The following is a 26,049-nucleotide window of genomic DNA, read 5'->3' as shown; positions in this document are numbered from 1 at the left end:
TCAGCACACATTTGTTTCCTAAGCTTCTGCCCTCAGACAGGGTAGCACAGACATGGGCAGGTCAGATCCCATGGAAGGGCCACAAGTAATCCCAAAGGTTTCCCAGGATTTGGGCTGGCCAGGTGATTAAAGGGTAGGGAGCTTTGGGTATCAATTTTAAATCCCACTTGGAGCTAGCCAGTAGCCCCCAGCAGTTTCAGCACTGGCCAAAGTGCTCTGGCCAGAAGCTACAGGAGTGACAAAGACACCAGGGAAATGCTATCATAGAACCACGCAATGTTTGGGTTGGAAGGGACTTAAAGATCATCTCTTTCCAAGCTGCTGCCATGGAGCTGCCACTGGACATGGGTGTTCCAAGCCATTGAAGCCACTGAACTGCAATGACTCCACATTCCCAGGGCTGAAGTAGGGCTGCCACTCCGTGCTGATCACAGCACACTGGACAGGCCAGCTGGGTGATCCTCCCCACATTAAAAAGCACAGGGATGTTCAGACAAACATGATCCAGTAAAAGCAGAGCAGCTTTTCCCACACTTTCCCCAGGTAAAAAGATTCCCAGTACCCAGGACTATAAAGAATCTGTCCGTGGAATGAATGAGGCAGCAAACAAAGAGGAGCAGAGTGATCCTACCTTGTTCATCGAGGAGGATGTTGTCTGGTTTTACATCTCTGGGAAAAGAAGGAAGATTACAGGAGATGGAGTCTCAGTCAGACCAGGGGTTAGACTCAATGACAAAAATCCTGCAATTGTTTATCTATCAAACATTAGGAACAAATAAAAATATTCTAACATGAGGCAAGCCCCTTTGTGACGGACTAGAAATGTGCTTTTCCTGGGCAACTTGGTGAAAAACGGGGAGCATTAGACTTGTTCAGGCCTCATTCCCAAGGAAAAGGAATAACAGTACTGGGGATATTTGTGTGAAGCCCTGGGTGATTTTAACACCTGCCCTGAAACGTTCAGCCCCCCGTGAAGCATCAGGCTCCCTCTGAGTGGTGGGGCCAGGCCCAGCACGGACACCGTGACCGGCCCGAGGGCGGCAGGGGCAGGTCCCCCCTGCAGCAGCCGTGGGGTTACCTGTGGATGATGTGCTGACTGCGCAGGTAGTCGAGGGCCAGCGCCATCTCACAGATGTACAGCTTGACCGTCTCCTCGGTGAACTGAACGTTCTGCTGCAGGTGATAGCGCAGGTCACCTCCCAGGAGCAGGTCCACCACCATGAACATGTCCTCCTCATCCTGGAAGGAGTACCTGCGGGACCGGGGAGCGGCTGAGCCTCGGGCTCAGACCCAGCCAGGCTTCTCCCCTCTCCTAATTACACAGCTCCTGGGAGAACTGCACGGGGCCCCACTGTGGGCACAGAATCCCAGAACTGTTTGCATTGGAAAAGCTCTCAGACCATCCAGTCCAACCATTCCCAGCACTGCCAAGGCCACCACTGCCCATGTCCCCAGCTGCCACAACCACATGGATTTTAAATCCCTCCAGGGCTGGGGACACCACCACTGCCCAGGCAGCTGTGCCAGGGCTGGGCAGCCCTTTTGGATAGAAAATTTTCTGAAATATCCAACCTGAGCTTGCCCTGGACCAGCCTGAGGCCGTTCCCTCTCCTCCTGTCCCTGGTCCCTGGGAGCAGAGCCCAACCCCCCAGCTGTCCCCTCCTGTCAGGAGCTGTGCAGAGCCACACAAGGTCCCTCCCTGAGCCTCCTTTGCTCCAGGCTGAGCCCCTTCCCAGCTCCCTCAGCCCCTTCTGGGGCTCCAGACCCTTCCCCAGCTCCGTTCTCTTCCCTGGACAGCTCCAGCCCCTCAGGGTCCTTGCAGTGATGGGCCAATAACTGAAGATGCAGGTTTCCTGCTTGCACCTTCACAATCAAGAAAGTCCAGCTCAAGATGCTCACTTGTTTTACAAATCAATTCCTACACTAAACAATGCTTCCCTGGAAGAGATATCCCCCTGCTCACCCCGTCACTGTCCCTGAGCAGCTGTGCCATGTCAGCCCACCAGCACCGAGCTCAGGCTCTGCCAGCCAGACACTTCAGAGAAACTTCACATTTTCAACTGCAAACAATCTCATAAAACCTACTTAAAATAGCTCAGCCTATCTTGAAGATGAATTGGAAAACACAACTGCTAATTTAACCAGATAAACCAGAAAAAGAGATTTATATTTACTGTGGAGTAAACCGCCTCTCTAAATCTGCCGTGGGTCCCACGGGAAACTGACAGCAGTGGGGATACACCAAAACAACGCTCATTGTTATATTTGGTGACTGCAGTTCCAAGGAAAGAGTATGTGGGATTGTATAATACTTATGAATCACTCACTTCTGCTCCCATCTTAAATGTAGGTTTATCCTAAAACTATGAGCCGAAAGGGTTTGCCGTGAATCTCCAGAATTTCACTGTTTGTCAGGAAAAACATTTGTAATTGCTAAGAAACTGAAAAATATCAATAGTAACTCAATTGGCTATTCTGGAGCAATGGATCAATAAAACAAATGTGACACATCACCCACTTTCATCACTTTGGGTATAAAATTCCCTCAAGTTTTAGAAGTCTCCCCCTCCCCACCAGCCTGGCACACACTCAGCACTGCTGGAGTGGGAGGGGACCCTTCACTGGGCAGGAAGGGTGAGAAAGGACAGATCACCTGGAGCAGCAGGTCCCAAGGCCTCTGCCTTGGGCTCACCCCAAGCTAACCAACCACCCTAGGATATAATGCTCTACTTTCTATAACTGTGAATTAGTTTTTCCTGCAAAATTTAATAATGATGTGTTTGAGCTCCAAAGGAATGTGTTTGATTTGGCCAGCGAGGGTGGTGCAAAGCACACTGAGGGGTCAGTGTGGCTGTAGGGCAGATGAGACAGACTGCAGCCTTTGGTACTGGCACTGCCTAGACAGGATACATTTCACAGGCATTGCCAACACTAGCTATTTGTTAGATTTCAACCTGATTTTAAGAGTGTTTTTAAAATGAAACCCTAAATCTTTGCTCAGTAATGAGGACATTTCTGCCAGTGCACACACTGTGAAGTCATTATTGAGCAACTTGAAATGTCACTGTTTGTAGTGGTCTGCTGCTGAAAACGTTGTGAGAGCCCTTGGAATGATCAGGTGTGTGGCTCTGCGGGCACTGGAGGCGCAGGGCAGGGAGCTCTCACCAGAGGTTCACCAGGAACACGTGCTCGATCTCCTGCAGGATCTCCAGCTCCCTGAAGACGTTGCGCACCTCGTCCCTCTCGATGCACTGCTGCTTGTTCATGTACTTCATGGCGTACATCTTCTCCGTGTCCCTCTTCTGCACGATGCACACCTGGGCCAGGGAGGAGGAACAGTCAGGAACACCTTCCCCATCCTCCTGCGCTGCTTTGGGGGCTGACACCCGCTCTGCTCAGCACCTCACCCCCTTCAAACGTCCCTGATGCCCAGGCTGAGCCTTGGCGCCTACGGACTGCGGCATCCCTGCTCCCCGACTGGGGAGGGCACGGGCTGCGCTCCAGCCCGCTGGCCATCGGAAACTGCAGCTGCCTCCAGGCTGTGAGGGCCGGCTCCGGAGAGCTTTCCCTGCAGTCGTGTCTGGGAGCTGTGCGAGAAACCTTTGGGGCCGCTGTCCCTGGATGGAAACCGGCGCCGGGCAACCCCAGGGTTCCCCTGCAGCCTCGCGTCCCGCTGCTCACAGCCTCCGCTGCCCGCTCCGCAGGGTGGGTCTGACCCGCCCCGCACATCGCTGTGCCCGGGAAGGGGAAAAGAACCCCTGCGGGCCAGCAGAGAGGGCTAAAACCCGTGCTTGTTACAACAACGACAACCAGGGGACTGTCCCGGAGCCCCGCTGTGCCGAGGGGCACGGAACCGCTGGGCTGCCCCGGGCGCCTCCCTCGGCCCCGCCAATGACACCCGAATTACCGAGGTGACTGCTCTCGAGAGAGCTAATTAGCTATCACAGTAACTATTTTTAAATGAACTGCTGGCTTGTCTCCATCTGCTACAATTACGTCTGCCCTCTGTTAATTATCAGACACGCCGGTAATTAGGATGAGGTGGGGACGTTCCCCGGGCAGTTCGGCCGCTCCTCGGCCGGGGCGCGGGGGGCTCCGGGCGGGGACAGTGGGAGAGGGAGAGAGGCTCCCGATGGGGAGAGAGCGGCTCCCGATGGGGACAGAGCGGCTCCCGCGGGGCCAGAGTGGCTCCCGATTGGGACAGAGCGGGTCCCGCGGGGACAGAGCGGCTCCCGGCGGGGACAGAGCGGCTCCGCTCCCGCCGTGCGGAGCAGGGAAGGGGAATGGCTGTGCCTGGCAGGGAACCGCACACAGGTGGGAGCCGCGAACGCTCCGCGCCTCGAAACGCTGCCATTAATAACCATCTGCAGGTGCTAATGGTGCTCGGTATAATATCACCGAGGACACGCTGCCGCGAGGAGGTGACAAAATAATGGGTGGTTATCGTTAGCCTGATAAACCCCCCAATTAGCGATGCACAGGAATTACCAGGATTGTTTTCCGCCGTCGTTACAACTACGGTGAGAGCTGAAAATCAGCTGTTGCCATAATTCTCTGCACACCTCAGAGCTCGCAGTGAGGGCACTCCGTGGGCAGAGTGACCTGAGCTGTTCCCTGCGCCTGGACCCCTCCGGTGCCCATGGGCGAGCAGAACCCATCAATTCCAGCTCCAGGGACCGCTCCAGGTACAAAACATGAGGGAAAACCTTCTTCATGCACATTTAATAACACACGACCTACCACAGTGCACACCACCAGCAGGATCCAGCCCCTGCCTGGAGCAGGCTGAATTGGTTATACGTTAAAAAAAAAAAAATCAAAAATAACTTTATATTTCACAAATTCCTTGAGCAGCAAAGCCCTAACAATTTTCCTCTAAAATTATGGTCATTGCTGTAGAATTGCTCTGAAAACAATCCTCTGGGTAACAGCCGTCAAGGCACTGAGCAACATTCCCTCCTGGTGTCAGTTTATTCCACATTATTGCTGGAAGCTCATTAATTTCTAGGCAGGTTTTTTTTAGGTTGTGACTTGCTGTACCTTAATGAGTATTGCATGTTGTTCTGATGTCATTTGTCTCTTGTTTCTCCACAGTGAAAATGGGAGCCCAGCATAATAAATGAGAAAATGATGAAAACTCATGTAGTCTGTAATTATGATAAACAGTTTTCTGCAATGGAACAGCATCACCTCCACACACACCAGCACCAGTTCCGGGCACTCTGGAAATGTTTGTTCTCTGATGTCTGGAGGGAAAGTGGATGTCAGTGGAGAATGAGTGGGGGCTGCCCCATGCCCGTGGGGCTGCCCCGTGCCCGTGGGGCTGCCCGAGGGCACGATGAGCCCCACAGCCGATGGACAGCTGGGCACGGGCGCTGTGTCACCAGGTACCGATCACACCACACCGCGCCTGCTCGGGGTCTAATCCAGTCAAACCAACACCAGGAGCGGTGCTGGGGCTGCCTCGGCTGGGCTCAGAGCCCCTGTCACCAGCAGCCACCGTTCCTGAGGTGTCCCTGCTGACACAAACACATCGATGTTGTGTCCCCCCGAAATGTCAGGCACACATGACGTGTCTTTCTTTTTGTGCTTCTCCGTTCATGCATCTGTTTCTGGGGAAGGAATGAACATTTGATCACAAGTCAAGAGTGCATTTTTTAAATTAATCCGTTTTCAGGCAAGTCTACAATGCGGAGCAAGGCAAGAAGCAGAAATGACTCTGTCCTCGTTCTGCACAATGCAGCCACACAAAGGGAATGTTTGGTGGTTAAATACAGCCATTAGGAAAACGAGTGGCACGGAGCCAGCCCTGCCAGGCAGAAGGCGGGCAGCAGCTGGGAGCGGATTGCTCAAGGCACGGCACGTAAAAGCTTTCCCAGAGCCCCAGATATCCCGGGCATCCTGGAGCAGCTGCCCTGCACGCAGGGAGGGCTGGAGCCCCCAGCCACGAGTCACACAGGGAGGGCTGGAGCCCCCAGCCATGATTCCAGCCAGGACAGGGACATCTGACCCTCCCGGGCCCACTTTGCCCCACGGGCGAGACAGTAACAACACCTGTACTGTCATGGTGACACCTGTACTGTCACAGAGATAACACCTGTACTGTCACAGAGATAACACCTGTACTGTCACGGTGACATCACCTGTACTGTCACGGTGACAATACCTGTACTGTCACCCCAGCTGGCAGCTCATCTGAATCCCTACATTTCCCAGCCTGGCACACTGCCTCCTGTGGGCTCTGCCTTTTCTTCCTTAGAAATCAAGTAAGTTTTTGCCCTGCTGATTCTGAAGGAATTCATCAGGCTGAAATCCCCACTCAGATGAGAGGTCACCCAATTATTTGATAGGATGTCCTGACTTAGCCTTGTTATACAGGGGCAGCACAGTTTTCCTGGGCTCAGACAAAGCGTTCTGGGCAGGATCCATGCCGCTGGTAAATAGTGGGGATCGCTCTGCCTGGGCTGCACAAAGCCCTTGTTTCCTTCTGCATATGCAAGGTCACCCAGAGTGAAGGTACTCATGACCCCTGAGGACGTCACTGTCACGGCTGCTGCACAAACCCCCAGCTGACTCAGGGATCTGTCTTTGGGTCTGAGCTGGGAGCAGTAGGTTTCCTCCTTGAATTTCTCCTTTTTTGGCTTCTGCCTCTGTAAGACGAGACCAATGCCCTGTAATCCTTCCACACACAGACACTGTTGACTGCAGCTCAGAGCCACAGGGACATTTCAGTGTACAAGCCTGGATTTTACTCTTTTTTAAACTCCGTTTTCAGAGCAGAGTCAAGGCTTAGAGTCAGCCAACACTACACATCTACATCAAACACCTTAATCCCACCCCGTTCTGAACCCTGGCCAGACACTGCTCTGGTTTATAAAAATGCTTATTTGCAGTGGTTGCACCTTACCCACATATATTGATTTCTCCTCCAGCTTCTGCTGCGTATTTATCCCTCCCTGTTTTCCCCAGTATCTGTAGAACTGCCATTCACCAGGAAGGCTGGAATTTGAAATGCAGAGCTTTAACATTAAATTGCCCATGGCACCCAGAAGCATCAGCAGGCTTTGGGACTGCGTGGGGAAAGAAGTCTGTGCTGTGGGGGAAGCACAGCAGCAGCCTCGGGGGTGTGGGGGAATGGGACATCTGCAGCCCTTGGAGCAGGGAGAACTAAGTCTTTCATTCTGAAGGACCAGAGGCAGTGAGAAGGCCCTTACCATGAGATAGAAACAGCTCAAGCTTTCTTGACAACTGATTTCACTTTTGAACACTAATTTTTTTCTGGAGACAGACTGCAAGGGCAAGGAGAGGCTGGACAATTGTGTTCACTGGTTTCCTGAGCTTGTTGAGCAAAAAGTAAAGCAGTTGAGAAGGGCTTTACTGCACATATGCACTGCTGAAAGGATAACCTCAATATTGACTTCTAACAAGTTCATGTCCTTTAGCCCAGTTCTCCTTGAATGGCTCAGCTCTTACACCAAGACATTGTTCACTTTTCCAGGGTTTTCATGCTCTAGAAAGTGGCTGGAGGAAAATCTCTGTCAGCCAGCATTCCCAGGACCCCTCTGCTTTGCTCTTGTACCAAGAACTGTGGGCAGAATCATGCCAATTATCTAATAAAAATATGTTAAATTATTTAGACTCTCAGCTGCTATGAGGGATCACTCTGTTCTGGACATGGCCACAGCTGCACAGGACACAGAACTACTTCCCCTGGCATTCAAATGCATCTTTGTATCCATCCTGTATTGTGATGTGGTGTTGGCAATCAAAATACAACCCTCCCCTGGTAATTAGCATCTGTGTAATACTGGTAATCAAAAAGTTCATAATAACAGGTTCTACAATCCCCACAAATACTAAGGATAAAATCAGCTAATCTTATTTTAGGCATAGCCAGGAGAACAAAGCCTAAAGCTGCCTCACAAGTGTATCTGCAGTGACACAACTCAGTGTCAGGGATTCATGAGGCACAGGAAGCACGGGAACACCTGGAGGCAGCTCTGCTGGAAGCATCTCCCACAGGTACCCAGGAGCAGCTCCCACACCAGCAGCCCCACGAGGGGCACGCAGCCCCTCGAGGATGCTGCTGGGCCCTCGAAGGGGCTCCCCCTTCACAGTGCTGACCCAGAGCTTGTGCCATGAGCACGAGAGACTGAAACACTGAGGGCTGCCAGCACCTGCAGGAGCCTGTGCAGCCCCTCTGCATCCCTTCAGGGCTGGTCCTGGGAGGGAGCTCTGGCCACAGGGGATCCTTTCAGACCTACCCTTAGTGGGCAGGGGTCCAGTGACACCCAGAGGGACCTGTGGCACCAAGTCCTGGGCCAGGGCTGCAGCTGCACAGGACCTGCCTGTGACAGTGACACTGACACTGACAGTGACACTGACCCCATAACCTGCCTGTGACAGTGACAGTGACAGTGACACCCACCCCACAACCTGCCCGTGACAGTGACACTGACAGTGACAGTGACACCCACCCCACAACTTGCCCCTGACAGTGACACTCGCCCCACGCTCAGTGAGGACATGTAACCATAACTCTGTCTGACCCTGAATAAAAACTTACCTTGAATCAATCAAAACCCTTCCCTGGCTGAGTGCACAGCTCTGTAAGCAGCCCTGTGTCCTGGAGCAGCCCTGACAGCAGAGCCCCTGGCAGTGCTCCTCTCCGTTATCTCCAGCACACAAAGATGTTTGCAGGACAGGACCTCTGCTGCCATTCCCACAGCCACCTTTCCATGTGCCAGTGACCCAGCCCGGGGGACACAAACATGTGAGGGCTGTGACAACAGCACTGCTCAGCCTTTCCATCCAGCTCACAGAAGGGTTTGGGTGGGAGGGACCCCAAATCCCCCCCAGTGTCCCCCCTGCCATGGCAGGGACATCTCCCACTGTCCCAGGCTGCTCCAGCCCCAGTGTCCAGCCTGGCCTTGGGCACTGCCAGGGATCCAGAGGCAGCCACAGCTGCTCTGGGCACCCTGTGCCAGGGCCTCCTCATCCTCACAGGGAAGAATTTCTTCCCAGTATCCCATTTAAACCTCTAAAGTTGCAGTGGTAGCCAAACAAGTGTGACCCTCAGGAGCCATGCTCTCAGTACGCAGTTATCAGCTCCACAAATCTGCCTTCACATCTTTAAGTGCTGATTTTGTTTGTGTTTCCAGACACCTTGCCACATTTCACTCCTTAAGATATTTTTCATGGAGCCTTACAACTTCAGTTTTTCCCTGCTGAAAAGCTGTGCTTTTCCACAAGACTGATGGACTCATTTGCCAGAACACCATAAATCATTAAAATCTTTTTTATGCAGCACTGCTGTTTGCTGCAGCCAAGTTGTAACAGCAGCTGATGAAACTTTTATTCACAGCAAGCCTGTTGGTGTTTCCAGGTCGTGTCAACACTTCCATAAAAAATATCTCTCTCAGTTGCTTATGCTAGAGCCAAAAAAGTCTTCTGACCCAAAATAACACCTGCTGTTCCCCACAGCACTTCAGTGTGCTGTGTGTCAGAGGATCACAGAATCCCAGGTCCGGGTTGGAAGGGAGCTCAAATCCCCTCCAGTGTCCCCCCTGCCATGGCAGGGACACCTCCCACTGTCCCAGGCTGCTCCAGCCCCAGTGTCCAGCCTGGCCTTGGGCACTGCCAGGATCCAGGGCAGCCACAGCTGCTCTGGGCAGTCCCAGGGGCTTCATTTGGAGTCCTGAGAACGCTCCTGCTCTTCTGTGCAGGTGCCCAGCCCTCCCTGAGGCTCAGCAGACCCCTGTGGGTCCCCTCCAGGTGTGCCCGGCACTCTGTGGGCTGCAGAGCACACCACATGTGCAGGTGCAGCTGCAGTGGCCCAAGACACGGGCAAAGCTGAGCTTGTCCAAGTTTTCTGGTTTCTTTTTTCCAGAATGAGCCTTATTGTGTCTTGCTCACACAAATGGGACAAGCAGCCCTGAAAGGACGTCAGGAAAAGCTCTCCTCATTGGTACCCCACAAATGAGGCCTGGCCCTTCCAGCTGGTATCAGGGAACACTTCCTAACCTCCCTGCAAGAAATCATGGAAGGGGGCTGCAGAATGTTATCTACAAGGTCTGAATCCTGTGATTTAATGCAATTTAAGGTGGTTCAGAGTAAGCATTTCCCTTTAATGTCACACTGAGAAAATAAGGTCCCATCAGACATTAAGCAGATGTTTCTGTAATTGAGTTTGGATATGGGGGATTATTTGACTTGAAGCTCCAAAGCACGTGTAGATTTCTTTTCCTCAGGAGAGACACTAATCCAAATAAACAAGGAGAAACTGATGGAGCCACAGCAGAGAATCCTAAAGAACAAAAAGGAAAGAGGAGCGTTTTTCTTTGCTTTCGCTTGTCCTGGTTCTCCACCTCTCCTCCTGCACGCTGGCTGAGCAGCCTCATCACCAGCCAGACACCCCAAACCTGGTGTCTTCACCCTTGTTCAAAGAAAAACGTGGACATTTGGGATCATCCCTTGGCCACAGCCCTGAGCACGTCTCTGGTGGGGCATGGTGTGGATTTGCTGACCTGCAGGCCACGGAGCAGCCCCTGGGAGGCTCCCTGGGGACAGGGGCTGTGCTTGCAGAGAGCAGGAGGAGGACGGCGCAGGAGATGTGCTCTGCAGCTGTCACACTGCCTACAGAAAGGCTGTTAGGCACCTACAGCTCTGTCTGGCTTTAATCACATGCTCAGAGATCTCTGCTGGGCTTTTCTTTTTCAATAATTAAAGTAGAATGATGAAAACTCAGACCAACCTGCAGAGATCCCTGAAGACACTGTGACCCATCTTTCTGCCTTTTGGATGGATGCAAACCTGAATCCAGCATTTCCTCCAGCTCAGCAGCACTCCATGGATTTACAGGAGGACCTGGACCCCTGTGCACTAGCACAGCTAACCAGCATTGTCTAAATAAACTGTGCAATGTTTCCCTGTGGGCGACATGCATTTCGAGTTATGTCTAGTGTTTGAGCCATCTCTCCTTATGGCCCTGGCTACATTTCTGTGATAGGCTGGTTAAAGAGGCAAAATTAATTTTTTTAGCTACATATTTGACAGATATTGGGAACAGAAAGAAATCTAATTACTTCCAATGAAGATTGCAGGGCCTTATTTAATCTCTGAAGGTAAATTGATGTTGAAGTTCCCTGACCCCAGGGCAAGAGCACTGGCTGTGCTATTCTGCAAAGCCTCATCACTCACGGTGATCCGGCCCTGGCGGGCACTGGCATCCAGACCCGAGTGGCCCCAATGTCCTCGTTGTGCTGCTGCCACAACACGCCCCCAGGCACCAAGGCCTCCCTTCTGTGCTGAAGGAAATAAACACAGCCTTTCTTCTCAGCCAAGAAAGCAGGGGATACTCGTGTTTCACAGTGCAAAACCCTCGGGAGGAATCAATGCCACTGGCAGCCAAATGCCCGATTTTCCCTTGGCAGAAGCTCGCTCCGTTGAGCTGGTGTTTACCCCAGGCTGCTCAAAGGGCTCAGCCCTGGCAGGGCAGCTGGGGAGCCTGGGGAGATAGAGGTCCCTGCCCGAGGGAGGGCACGGGGCTGTGGGGACACACACAAACCCCTGCTCCTCCTGCCTGCTCTGCTCCCTGTCACTGCAGCCGCCCCAGCAGCCACTGTCACACGAGGGCTGCCTGTCCCCAGGGAGCCTCACAAGCTTCACACGCCTTTCTATCAAACCTACCAAACAGCACGAAACTGCCTCAGGTCACCCAGATAAAGAAATGTGCTTTGTATTTCTCCATACTTCCAGGGATGGGGCTCCTCCGCCCAGGAACACCCTGCAAATCTCAGAATCACAGGATGCCCTGGGTTGGGGGGGATCCCAAATCCCACCCAGTGCCCCCCTGCCATGGCAGGGACACCTCCCACTGTCCCAGGCTGCTCCAGCCCCAGTGTCCAGCCTGGCCTTGGGCACTGCCAGGGATGCAGGGGCAGCCACAGCTGCTCTGGGTGACAAAACCTCTCTGGCAAGCCCAAAGACAGCAGCAGGGGCTAAAATCGAGTTGCAGAGCAGAGCAGAGATGACCTGAGAGCCTGAGGGTGCAGCAGCAGCCCAGAGCTCTGCGAGGGGCACCCAGGGGGCACAAGCCCCCCAAGGGCTGAGGGGAGGCTGAGCTCCTTCATCCCAGCAAAGAGCACCCGTCCAGCTGGAAGCCTGCGCTGGTGCTGGGTGCATTGGTTCAACTGCTTGCTGTACATGAACAGATAAGTATTTCATACTGCATTGCCCTTTATTGAGAGGAATTTTTAGCACTTACTTTTAAGAACAATTTTTAGATCAAAAGTAATAACATGGCACAACAATCTTACTGCAGCTCCTTGAGAGAACGACAGGAACAGAAGGAATCTCGATGGATTTTGGACATAAATAGTAAGTAAACGGGAGGTGAGGGTGGAAAGCAGAGACACAAAAGGCTTCTGTTCAATAAACATGGTTTCTTTCCATGCTCTTATTTCTTTAAAAAATCTCATGGACCTACAGTCCAGAGTATTTTCTGAAGGGACGTAGAATCCCTGATCATAAAGATAAAATATAGTCTATCCCAAATGTGATGGGTCAGTAAGAATAAAAAAGTATTAAGAAAAAATAAGAAAAGCCAATTTGAAATTGTCAAAGTGATCCTGCACTTACAGTTTTATCTCAGAGAACAAAATGGCCAGTTGGTACGAAAATGGAAAGTGCTAAATTTAGAATTTGTCAACATTTTCACTCCTGATATTTTAATTTTATGGAACTATTGAAACAGACGTGATTTTGCTATGCACATTACATAAATAACAATGTCCAGGCCTTTTCAGCAGGTGCCCCTCACTGGGCTGCACCTGAGGGCCCCTCACCCCTCATCCTGGGCTTGGCAACAGCATCACCAATGGAAAGAGCCAGGGAAGGAACCCAAACCCCCCAAAATCACACCCTAATACCCGTGCTGCTCACAGACCTGTTCTGTATTTCCTGGCCGTTTTCTGGGAGCCCTTTGCAGTGACAGCCTGAGCAGCCTGACCTTTCCCTGGCCCGTCCTCCACTGCCCTGTTCCCCCGTGCTGAGAGCGGTGGTGAGCACAGAGATGCATCAGCAGAGACAGAAAGAGCAGGTGCCATGAGAATTCCCCATTCCTGCCTCTTCCCCCAGATCAGTCCATCAGTGTGGGGCAGAGCAGGAGGCGTGGGGCAGAGCAGCCCCAGGCACAGCTCCCTGGGGAGCTCTGGAGATCAGGGCTCTGCAGGCTGTGGGGCAGCGTGTGCCCAGCCCCGCTCCCAAACACGCCTGGGGTGTGGGGGCTCCCTGCAAGGGACCTCCCCAGCGGGATGAGACCCCCAGCCCTCCACACAACCTTTCTGATCCCCCTCTCAAGGTCTATCCCACAGCAGTTTTTCCCACATCCTCTTCTTGCCCATCTCCACAGCCCACCAACATCATTCATCTGGGAAGCAAGGCAGACACCACCGCAGGAGACAGGAGAAGAGGCAGTTTCAAAGGAGAGAACTGGGAGGGATAGAAGCAGCTGGTGTGCCCGTCACTGGGAAGGGCACTGCCTAGTGACAAGCCTGGCCCACACCAACGCCCTGTCCTGTGGCAGTGCTGGCAGAGGTGCCCAGCACAGGCTGTGGCTCCCTCAAACTGCAGCAAAATCATGTCCAGTCCCTCATCACAACACTCGCTTCTATTGTGACTTGTGCAGCAGTTGCATCAGTTTCTCTTTCTATTTTTCATGCTCCATCTTTAATTCATTGCTGAGACACAGGAAATCCCAATGGCCTTGTAGTGGCTTGTGGGCAGCTCCTGCCCTCACCACAGAAAAACCAGAGCAGAACTGAATCCAGCCTCTTGGAGCTGTGTCCATACAACTCCCACGAGATTCACATCAGTTTGAAGCAGTGCACAGACACTTCAAGAAGAATTCATGAACTTTAGACCCACAAGAAGAAATAGGTCCTGTGAAGGAGAGGAGAAGATCTCCTTCCACAGACACCACTGCCCAGAGTAACACCAGGGTACAACCACAATGCCCTGGACAAACCCAGGCAGTAATTTCCTTAATAAACTCTATTTGCTGTATCATGCTGATGTATCCATAATTTCATAGGAACTGAGGACACTGTTCCTTATCATTTATGACATTAAGTGGTTTGTAATTGGATTGTCCAACCATGAGCATTAACACAACATCCCAAACTCACAAGCTGCAGCTTCCAAGGACCTGTAGATGACCTCGGTGTCCAACACAGCTTCAATTTTATTGTTGCCAAAAGCTGCATCTGATGCTGGAAGCTTCCATCTCTGTTTCATTTACGAGCTGGTGGGGGTGTGGGCTATGATGGCTTGTCAGAACAAAAACAAGATCCAAATGCTGGTCACATTTCAGCCTCTGAGAAAATGCTAATTACCATCAGTGACAAAGGATGGGGTTTTACTTTCAAAGTGAGAGTTTTTGTGTTGGCCATGTGAGAGCTGCAGTCCGATGTGGCCGCGGGGCCGTGCTGGGCGGGGGGAGCCTCTGCCAGCAGCACACGGCAGAACGGGAGGCTCTGCTGAGGGCACTGCTAACACAACAATCACCACAGAATAATTCCCAATTATTAATCTCATCAATGCCATAACATTCTGCTCTTTGTCCTCACAGGTGAGTGAATGTTTATGGAATTCCGTGATGCATTTAGGCTGCGTCTCATGGAACCACAGAATGCTTTCCACTGGAAAAGACTCCCAGATCGAGGTCCAATCTTTGACCACTCTGCCCACCAGAGCAGAGCACTGAACACATCCTGTCATTCCTTGAACACCACCGGGCAGGGGTGGGGACTCCACCACCTCCCTGGATAGATAGCCTATTCCAGCGTTTCTCCAAAGCCAGGTCACCCTGACCCAGCTCCATCCTGCCCTGCTCCCTCTGCAGCTCCTCCTGCTCCTCCTGACCGCTTGCAGCTCTCCATCCCTGACCCCACTGCATGGCTGGCCCTTTGGACCAAGGCTCGGGGCTGGCTTCAGGCCACTCAACAGGCAGCATATGTTGATCCATTAAAAGGCTTCCTTAATCAAAGACCTCAAAATGAGATCTCTTGGGTTCAGGAGGGGAGGGGGAGCAGGGAGGGTGTGGGTGGATTTTGTTGCAGAATCCAGTGCTGAAAAAACTCTCATCTAGGAGCCAGGAAGAACCTGAGCCGGCAGCTGCCATGGAGGCTCGCTGCACACCCAGGAATTCAGGTGAGCAAACACTCCTGCTGGCACAAGCCACAGCGGGCTGTCCCTGCCGGGGCAGGACCGCGGACCCTGCTCCTGCTCCCAGCCCGGGCAGAGCCCTGCCCGCACTGAGCTGCAGCGCGTCCTGCCAGCCCCCACAGGGCACCCACCGCCTGTGCCACAGGGCACCCACCGCCTGTGCCACAGGGCACCCACAGCCTGTGCCACAGGGCACCCACAGCCTGTGCCACAGGGCACCCATCGCCTGTGCCACAGGGCACCCACCGCCTGTGCCACAGGGCTCCCACCGCCTGTGCCACAGGGCACCCACAGCCTGTGCCACAGGGCACCCACCGCCTGTGCCACAGGGCACCCACCGCCTGTGCCACAGGGCTCCCATCGCCTGTGCCACAGGGCTCCCATCGCCTGTGCCACAGGGCACCCACCGCCTGTGCCACAGGGCACCCACAGCCTGTGCCACAGGGCACCCACCGCCTGTGCCACAGGGCACCCACAGCCTGTGCCACAGGGCACCCACCGCCTGTGCCACAGGGCACCCACAGCCTGTGCCACAGGGCACCCACCGCCTGTGCCACAGGGCACCCACAGCCTGTGCCACAGGGCACCCACCGCCTGTGCCACAGGGCACCCACCGCCTGTGCCACAGGGCACCCACAGCCTGTGCCACAGGGCACCCACCGCCTGTGCCACAGGGCACCCACCGCCTGTGCCACAGGGCTCCCATCGCCTGTGCCACAGGGCTCCCATCGCCTGTGCCACAGGGCTCCCATCGCCTGTGCCACAGGGCACCCACCGCCTGTGCCACAGGGCACCCACAGCCTGTGCCACAGGGCACCCACCGCCTGTGCCACAGGGCACCCACCGCCTGTGCCACAGGGCACCCACAGCCTGTGCCACAGGGCACCCACAGCCTGTGCCACAGGGCTCCACCACCTGTGCCACAGGGCACCCACAGCCTGTGCCACAGGGCACCCACCGCCTGTGCCACAGGGCACCCACAGCCTGTGCCACAGGGCACCCACAGCCTGTGCCACAGGGCTCCACCACCTGTGCCACAGGGCACCCACAGCCTGTGCCACAGGGCACCCATCACCTGTGCCACAGGGCTCCCATCGCCTGTGCCACAGGGCTCCCATCGCCTGTGCCACAGGGCACCCACCGCCTGTGCCACAGGGCACCCACCGCCTGTGCCACAGGGCACCCACAGCCTGTGCCACAGGGCACCCACAGCCTGTGCCACAGGGCTCCACCACCTGTGCCACAGGGCACCCACAGCCTGTGCCACAGGGCACCCACAGCCTGTGCCACAGGGCTCCCATCGCCTGTGCCACAGCCAGGACGTGGGGACATCAGCACCCCGTCCCCCGCTGCCCTGCGCCGCTGCCGGCAGTGCCAGCCCCGGCGGGGACCCGCAGGGCCCGCCCGGGGCCAGCGGGGCGTGCTCGGGTGCAGGATCGTGCTCCTGCCCTCTGGGCAATAAATTGGCCATTTATGGCTCCCTGACATCTCTTCCCTGTCCACAGGTGCCAGGCTGCTGGAGTGAGGGTCCATCCCACCCACACCCCCACTCCAGCGTGACTCACCCACACGGAATGATGGGGGCTCCAGCAAATCCCAGGCGGTTTCGAATGCAAATGTTAATAAGGCACCGGCTGTATAATAATAACAGAAGTGGGCAGCTGGTTTGGTAAATCATGGTCTTTTGAAGTCTGATCTCGCAGAAACCCCAAACAGGTCCCCAGTGGGGAAGAGCAGGATAACCCCCAGCTCCTCCCAGCTGAGCTCACTGCTCACCCAGTCACTCCAGGCCCTGCAGTGGCCCTTCTCACACTCTGGCTCTTCTGCTGCTGCCCCACGGCCGGAGATCCAGGCAGTGAGGAGCTGCTGGAGCCCATCACCACTGCACCTTCCATGCTCTGCCATTCCCTGCCGTGGCTTTTACCGATGGCACGCTCACAGCTTAGCAGCATCCACGAAAGAGGAAAAATCACTTGGCACTCCCTGGGAGATGGTCTCAGAGGGAGGGTGCCCCTGTGTGTGCTCTGCTTTCTCACACGCCTGCTCCTGGTCACTGTCCCCAGCCCAGGCAGCGCTCCTGTGCTGGGTGCAATGGTGGAGGTGCTGTGCAGTCAGAGAATCACAGAGTCATGGAACAGCCTGAGCTGGGAAACACCCACAAGGAGCCCAACCCCTGTCCCTGCAGACCCCCCAGCAATCCCACCTGGGCATCCCTGCGTGTCCAAAGGCTCCTGGAGCTCTGGCAGCCCCGGGGCCGTGCCCATTCCCTGGGCAGCCTGGGCAGTGCCAGCCCCTCTGGGGAAGAGCCTCTCCCTAGTGTCAGTGTCTTTGCCATCACTCCTGCTGCAGAGCCTGGTGCATCCTGCAGGACTCCCTGGGCAGCCTCAGGGCGGGCAGGATGGGCCCTGACCAGCACTGCCTGGCCTCACACCAGCAGCTCTCCAGGCTGAGCCCTCTCCATGGCCAGGCTGCCCTTTGACACAGCCAAGGCACCTTGTCCCCAGAGCCTGCCCATGACATGGGGCGTGACCGAGTGACAGCAGCAGTGTCCAACCCCTGCCCATGGCTCTGGCAAACCCTCAGCCCCATGTGAGATCCAGGACAATAAAGGAAAAATCAAGGGCAAAAAATATGTGTGGCAGCTAAATATCAAGGGATTAAGTTTTCAGCCTTTCTTTAGGGGGAAAAATCCAACATTTATAAAGCTGGAAAAAAAGAAAATGGATCAAGCTAGTGTTGATCTCAAAGAGGGATTCAGTTGAGAATAGACTTGAAGGGAATTTTATTTATGGTGCAGCTACTGGATGGGCATCTGTGACCTTTAGAAAATGGATTAAAGCCTTTCTGTACCCAGCTCCAGGCTGTGTGAATTATTAAAGCAACAAAATCGTGGAGTTGAAGCACTTGTGCAAAGCAGCCCACACACAGCCAGGTCTCCCTGGGAGGGCAGTGTGGAGCTGGGCACAGGGACAGGACCCCCAGCCCCTCTGGAGCAAACTGAAAGGCAGCCCCACCTCTGGCCTCCAGCACCCACCCCAGGTGTGCTCCCTCTGGAAGATTCCATTTCCTGCTGCTGCTTATTCCAGCCCCAGCCCTGGTTTAATCCCCTATTTCCAATGGCACACAAAGACACAAGTCCATGCTGAAGAACTTCAGATGTGTCCTTACTTCTTCTCAGCATTGAAGTGTCAATGCTGCATTCCCACAACCCCATCCAGCTCCTTATGCCTTGAAGAGGCAGCTGCAGGACCAGGAGGGCAGCCCGGGTGGGAGGAGGAGCTCAGGAGCAAACAGCCCCGGCTGCCCAAGGGACTGGAGCCACAAGAGGCCAAGTTTAGCAGGCAGAGGTCCCAGTCCTGCAGTGCCACCGCTGCCTGCGGAGATTTCTGGCTCTCATCCTGTCTCTCGTGAAGCACAACAAACCTCAGGGCATATTTGTCACTAGAACAGGGCCACAAACTGCACCCCATTCTAGGAACCCTCTCCTGGCTGCTGCTCCTTGGGAAATGACATCAGAGCCAAAGCCTGAGCAACTGCTGCTGCCTGCAAAGGAGCTTGTGCTGCAGGAGGAACACTATGCTGATATTAAATCACTGAAAATCAAATAATATCACCTCCACTCTGTGTGGAAAATATTACACACTTGCAAATTGGAGTAAACATGGAATTGAACCTGACCTTCATTTGATTAATCGTACCTTAAGGCTGATTAAACCCATCTCTAGAAAACAGAAATTGGCCATTTATTGCAGATAAGCCAGAGCTGTGGCTCTGGGGCTCTCAGGTTCTTCAGAAGGGATTTCTGAATTCCTTTTTCCTTCCTTTCCAACAATTCCCACACCAAGGACATCCCAGTCTGTCCTGAGAGGTGCACAAAGTGACCATGGAAGGAAATGCTGTGCCTGAGGCCACCACAGGCGCTGCTCCAGGGCCCTGTCCCATGAGATCTCTGTGCCCTGTCCCCATGAGATCTCTGTGTCCTGTCCCCATGAGATAACTGGCTCCTGTCCCCATGAGATCTCTGTGTCCTGTCCCATGAGATCTCTGTGCCCTGTCCCATGAGATCTCTGTGTCCTGTCACCATGAGATCTCTGTGCCTTGTCCCATGAGATCTCTGTGTCCTGTCCCATGAGATCTCTGTGTCCCGTCACTCTGAGATCTCTGTGCCTTGTCCCATGAGATCTCTGTGTCCTGTCCCATGAGATCTCTGTGCCCTGTCACTCTGAGATCTCTGTGTCCTGTCACTCTGAGATCTCTGTGCCCTGTCCCATGAGATCTCTGTGCCCTGTCACTCTGAGATCTCTGTGTCCTGTCACTCTGAGATCTCTGTGCCCTGTCACTCTGAGATCTCTGTGCCCTGTCCCATGAGATCTCTGTGTCCTGTCACTCTGAGATCTCTGTGTCCTGTCACTCTGAGATCTCTGTGCCCTGTCCCATGAGATCTCTGTGCCCTGTCCCATGAGATCTCTGTGCCTTGTCCCATGAGATCTCTGTGCCCTGTCCCATGAGATCTCTGTGTCCTGTCCCATGAGATCTCTGTGCCCTGTCCCATGAGATCTCTGTGTCCTGTCCCCATGAGATCTCTGTGCCCTGTCCCATGAGATCTCTGTGTCTTGTCCCATGAGATCTCTGTGTCTTGTCCCATGAGATCTCTGTGCCCTGTCACTCTGAGATCTCTGTGCCCTGTCCCCATGAGATCTCTGTGTCCTGTCACCATGAGATCTCTGTGTCCTGTCCCATGAGATCTCTGTGCCCTGTCCCCATGAGATCTCTGTGTCCTGTCCCCATGAGATAACTGGCTCCTGTCCCCATGAGATCTCTGTGGCCTGTCCCCATGAGATCTCTGTGTCCTGTCACTCTGAGATCTCTGTGCCCTGTCCCATGAGATCTCTGTGCCCTGTCACTCTGAGATCTCTGTGCCCTGTCCCATGAGATCTCTGTGCCCTGTCCCATGAGATCTCTGTGCCCTGTCACTCTGAGATCTCTGTGTCCTGTCACTCTGAGATCTCTGTGCCCTGTCCCATGAGATCTCTGTGCCCTGTCACTCTGAGATCTCTGTGCCCTGTCCCATGAGATCTCTGTGCCCTGTCCCATGAGATCTCTGTGCCCTGTCACTCTGAGATCTCTGTGTCCTGTCACTCTGAGATCTCTGTGCCCTGTCCCATGAGATCTCTGTGTCCTGTCCCATGAGATCACTGGCTCCTGTCCCACGGTGTCACAGCTCCCACAGGACATTCACACACTGAGGCTCTACTCAGACACTGGCTCCTAAAGATCTTCCTCAAAGTGGGCAGAGAGGGGTTAAATCAAGCAAAGCAGCTAAGTCGCTCCTAAATTTTTAAGAACACTTGCCAGGTAGGTCATTTTCTGTTACTTTAATTAAATGTGAATTGTAAAAGACTTGGTAAACGCAAAAAGCTTTTCTCAGTGTCAGAGGAAATTCCGCATATTGACATAAGTATCCAGACAGATGAATCATTTCAGCATTTTGCTGAAAGTGTGTGTACAGTTCTGATGCCTGATAGACTGCTCCATGCTAGACTTAACCTTTGTGACACACAAAGCACAGAGGGAGCAGCCACAGGGAGCTGCTCTCTTCAAAGCCAGGAGAGTCCTGCCCTGGGACAAGAATTGTTTTTTCTCTGTTTCATGTTCTGACCAGAATTAATTTTCCAGGTGCTACTCCTTAAAAGAATAAAACCTCTTTCTCTGGAAAGTTTATATTTGAAGTATGAATCTTCTCCTATCAGCTCAAAACAAAAATGTGAGCTGCTCTTTTTCACTAAGGTTTTGAGTTAGTGTTTGGTCTTTGGTTGTGAGCTCAGGACACAAGACCCTGAGTGTTCCTGTTGTCACCAGGAGTGTCTGGGAAGGCTTTCATCTGCTGTTTGCCTTGTCCTCACAGTGCAAGGTGAGCTGGTATTTAATCATTCACCATCATTCGGCAGGGGCCCAGCAATCCGACCGAGCTCTGCTGCGAGCTTTCGCCTCTCCTTGCTCAAGGGATGTGGCTGCAAAGAGGGGTGAGTGTTTCAAACCACCCCCTCACGCCGTCACAGCGACTTGCACACTGCTGGCAATCCATTTCCATCAGCCCTGGAGGTCCCAGGCAGGCTTTCATGGAAACCCAGCAGGAGTTCCCGTGGGTGGGTTGTGCCAGAGCAGGGTAATGCATCCCCTGGTGCTCGTCAGGGAGCTGAGGCTGTACCAAACCTCTCCTCTCAAAAGGAGCACTGATGGCAGAGCTGGGCCTGGCATGTCCCCTCTGCTGCCTCTGCTGGACCCTCCCCATACAGACCACGCCTGATTTGTGCTGCTGCCCTTACCCAGCACTCAAACTGCTTAATACACACAGCAGCCAAAAGGAGATTTTCAGGAATTGCTAACAATTTGGGTTCTTCTGGCCAAACAGGGCCAGAAGGTCCTGAAGAATATCCCAGGTCTCCTGGGATATTTCTGCTGTTGCAGTTTCCATTTTCCAGCCATCCAGGTACAGCAGCCCAGGCTGTTCCCAAAGGACGAGACCTCGTCAGGCTGCACCGCAGAGGGGGAAGGCAAAGGACAGTGTGGGTCACCTCCAGAGCCAGACCTGGATTTTCTCACCCTCATGGCATCAGCTTTTGATCAAAGCATGATGGGCCAGGATGAGCTGACCAGAGGGAATGGGCAGCAGGGGCACCTCGCCCAGCCACTGGACTGTCCTGTTTGTGTCACCAGGGTGTGGGGACACTTGTGCTGCCCCCCGAGCTGGGCTGGGCCCTCCCACAGCTCAGACACTGCCTGTTTCACACATCCCAGGGCCATGTCTCCATCTCAAGCCCCAGTGCTGGCACAGGTCCCACCCCAGGAGAGTCACCTGGGCAGGTGACACAGCCAGGTCCGGGTCAGCCCTGGCGCTGCCGCTCCCACAGCCCCCACCCCGGGGACTCGGGGCTCACAGCAGAGCACAGGGGACAGAAGGGCTGCAGAGCCCCCAGGGCAGCCCTGTGCCCCTGTGAGGACACTCCCATGCCCTGGGCACCGTGCTGGCACTGCCAGGCCAGGGGGCAAACGCCCAGAGCCACCGCACAGGGACAGAGCAGAGAAATGGGAAAGGGCTGACACCAGGGAACCGAGCAGTAACAAACCCCAGAGAGACACAGAGCTCTGATCATCACCTCCCACAGCCTCCCACGGGCCTGGCAAGAAAAACCAGTTAAAAATAAACAACAAAACCTCCTCAGCATAACTGAGTTCTGATTGGGAAAGCAGCCCAGGGCTTCGCAGAACCCTGCTGGCCAGTGTGCCAGCCCAGTCAATCGCCAAGGACAACCCCCAGCACTTTCCTGCCTCACTGCCCCTCCACAACCAGACATCCCCACAGAAACTGAAAACATAAAGAATGTTTGCTGTAAAATGGTCACAATTGTGCTGGTGATTTACAACACATCTGTTGCACCGAGATGCCAAGAATTAAAGCAATGCCAAATGGCAACAAGGTATTTTCCTGAACATTCTTCCTGCCTTGACTGAGCAGCAATCGTAAAAAAATACAGAAATAGCCAATTTCAGCTCCGTTACTGTTCCAATAAACCACAAGTACATAACAGCATGATAAACCATGCAAGACTGAGAGCTCAAGCCTACCTTGCCAAAGCTTCCCTTCCCAATCGCCCGGAGAATCTGGAAGTGGTCAAAGTTCACTACAAGGTAAAGAAAAAAGGATTTACATTTGTAAATGCTTTACTACAAATACGCTTGCATTAAAAAGAAGACAGGGAGACAACTACAGAGTGTTGGCCAAGCTTTTATTGAAAGTTTTCCTCTGGGGAAGCTGCAGGACAGCAGCTGCTTTCCTTTCAAGTCTCCTTCCTCGTGCTTGAGGGAGCTGGCAGAGGGTTGCATGAGGTCACTAAATTCGTGGTTTAGCACAAGTTAAAATTCAGCTTCAAGCTGTGTGGATCCAGGGGGAGCTTCACGGAGCTCAGAGGCAAACTGAGAGTGTGGCAGAGTGGGGAGCGTGGTGAGACCCTGCCCCACACACTGCCCCTGGCCCTGCCCCACAAACACTTCCCCACAAACACTTCCCCACAAACACTGCCCTCTGCCCATTGCCCCACAAACACTGCCCCACAAACACTGCCCCACAAACACTGCCCCTGCCCCACAAACACTGCCCTACAAACACTGCCCTCTGCCCATTGCCCCACAAACACTGCCCCACAAACACTGCCCCACAAACACTGCCCCTGCCCCACAAACACTGCCCTACAAACACTGCCCTCTGCCCATTGCCCCACAAACACTGCCCCACAAACACTGCCCCACAAACACTGCCCCTGCCCCACAAACACTGCCCTACAAACACTGCCCTCTGCCCATTGCCCCACAAACACTGCCCCACAAACACTGCCCCACAAACACTGCCTCACAAACACTGCCCCACAAACACTGCCCCACAAACACTGCACTCTGCCCCACAAACACTGCCCCACACACTGCCCCTGCCCCTCTCCCTGTGCTGTGCCAGTGCTGGGTGTGCTGGTGCTGGTGCTGCCAAGCATTCAGAGGACAGGGACAGCCCTGCCCTTCACCTGCAAACCCATCTGGAAGAGATCCATTGGTTTTTCCAGAGCCAGCCTCAGGAGCAATGACAGGAAGGGATCGTGCAGCTGTAACACCTCAGCCACTGCCTCCATCAGCTGCTGCTGCAAACAAAATTATTTTTATACCAAGTACTGCTGTGATTTAATTTAATATCAGTTTTAAATAAAAAAGACAAGGTGAGGAGGAGCTTGCCCACCTGCTCAGATACAGCTGTCAGCCCCTGCCAGTTCTACCATGAGACCCTGGCCGTGAAGGGGACCCTCAGCATTCCTTGCCAGATGTCTGGATGAAAATAAATGCTTGGTGTGGGCTTGGGGGTTTGCAGCACGAGATGGTCAACAGTGAGCACTGAGCTTATTGACTGGCCACAGAGACCAAAATCACTCAGGAAGAGTGGGAACAAAGAATTCACTATAAATATTACGAGTCCCACTCCCAGATCTTAAATAAATGCACATCTGTCATCTCTGAGGATGAATCAAGAGCCCACGCATGCCCATGGAGTTCCTATTACCCTTTTGTGCTAGGCTTATATCCAAAATATTGTTATTGTCACTTTTGTGGGACGTTTTCTGCAGGAGAGCTCAGAAGACTTTGCCAAATGAAGCTGCAAACAGAATCCAGGCCAGCTCATACTCTGTCCCCCTGCACTCCCAGTTACCCCCAGTGCTGCTGAGGGCAGATGCACCACGAGTGCTCCACCTTCACTTGGTTTGGTTGACTTTGTGGTGATCTGCCAAAGGCTGCACTCACTTATCTTGGAGGTTATTCCAGCCTCAGTGACTCTGAGATCTGCCCAGCATTCCTCCACGACATCCCACCACAGACCCCACGGGGACACCAGTGTCCCACCACCTTCTGACAGCCTCCCAAGCCTCCAGGAAGGGCTCAGCTCCACAGCTGGTGTGTCACCTCCTCCCCACCTCCCTTCTCTGGGCAGTGATTTTATTGAGGATTCTCCTACCACCCCTACTAGAGGGGCTGCAGTGGGCAATACAAAACTGCAGCTTCAGCTTCATAAATGTCCTGTCTGAAATCTTCTGGCCAAAGCATTTGGGGCAACAGATCAAATGTTTTCCACGTGCAATCAAGTCCACTGGTTGACCTCCTGTCCCCAGGAGGATGCCCAGGGAGCCCCTGGGAAGGGCAGCATTTCCTGACACCTGAACCACAGGCAGCTGCTCATGATCTGCCACCACTCCTGGGGCAGAGCTTTTGACAATTCCTTGTTGCAATGTTTGGAATACTGTGTAGAAAGGCATTGCCACTGAGAAAACAAACCCCAAAGTGTCATTTCCATGTATCCATGACTACAAGTGATCTGGGAAGCCTGCTCAAGTCAGCAGGCAGGAAACAAACCCAGATATGAATATTCACCAGGCCCTTGAACCCATCAGCAGAGATGTCACTTCTAATAAATTAATATAGATCTGCTGATGGGAAGTTGAGATGATGCACTGACTGGTTTCCCAGTTCCAGTATTTTCTGCAGGATTCAGTAGGCAATCTGATAACTCTGTGTAAATAAACGATCCTGTGATTACATGATCCTGATAAAGCAAAAGCAATCTCAGCATTTGAAGAAGAAAATCATAGTAGCAGTCTGTTGCCTTTTGTGCACAACACACTGGATTACTAAGAATGTTAACTTATCACTACAGAATATGTGATTATCCCTAAAATAGAACCCCTGGACCCGCCTGGAACAATCGCGGGTGCTCCTGAGGCTGCGCTCCCTGCCTGGCAGGAGAGGCTGTCCCTGCCCACCGCCAAGAGAGACTGTCAGGGGTGGCTACTGCCAGCCCTGGGGTGACTGCTGCAAGCTCTGGGGTGGCTGCTGAGAGCTCTGGGGTGACTGCTGCCAGCCTTGGGGTGACTGCTGTGAGCTCTGGGTGACTGCTGCCAGCCTTGGGGTGACTGCTGCAAGCTCTGGGGTGACTGCTGCAAGCTCTGGGGTGACTGCTGCCAGCCTTGGGGTGGCTGCTGAGAGCTCTGGGGTGACTGCTGCCAGCCCTGGGGTGACTGCTGTGAGCTCTGGGTGACTGCTGCCGGCCTTGGGGTGGCTGCTGCCAGCCCTGGGGTGACTGCTGAGAGCCCTGGGGTGACTGCTGTGAGCTCTGGGTGACTGCTGCCAGCCCTGGGGTGGCTGCTGCCAGCCCTGGGGTGACTGCTGCCAGCCTTGGGGTGACTGCTGCCAGCCCTGGCGTGACTGCTGAGAGCTCTGGGGTGGCTGCTGCCA

The 26,049-nt window shown here is 53.8% G+C and overlaps 1 protein-coding gene across 5 annotated transcripts in view; it reads right to left on the bottom strand.

Moving 5' to 3' along the window:
- The window catches only part of STK32C (serine/threonine kinase 32C), a 72,037-nt gene that overhangs the window by 7,920 nt on the left and 38,068 nt on the right, over positions 1 to 26,049 (bottom strand). For 4 of the 5 annotated variants that reach the window (XR_010081272.1, XM_063405042.1, XM_063405038.1 and 1 more), the window contains exons 2-5: positions 22,852 to 22,907; positions 3,166 to 3,317; positions 1,079 to 1,252; positions 632 to 669 (exon numbers count right to left, since the gene is read on the bottom strand). Coding sequence is in view for 4 of the 5 variants with exons in the window: in XM_063405042.1 (XP_063261112.1) it covers positions 632 to 669; positions 1,079 to 1,252; positions 3,166 to 3,317; positions 22,852 to 22,907 (420 nt within the window). In the remaining variant the exon portion in view is untranslated. The remainder of the gene's footprint in view (positions 1 to 631; positions 670 to 1,078; positions 1,253 to 3,165; positions 3,318 to 22,851; positions 22,908 to 26,049) is intronic. The other variant, XM_063405041.1, reaches the window with a different exon arrangement.

Source organism: Prinia subflava, chromosome 9, assembly GCF_021018805.1.
Source record: "Prinia subflava isolate CZ2003 ecotype Zambia chromosome 9, Cam_Psub_1.2, whole genome shotgun sequence".
Lineage (NCBI taxonomy): Eukaryota > Metazoa > Chordata > Aves > Passeriformes > Cisticolidae > Prinia > Prinia subflava.
The sequence above is the reverse complement of the archived record's forward strand: the minus strand, read 5'-3'. Positions and strand labels throughout refer to the sequence as shown.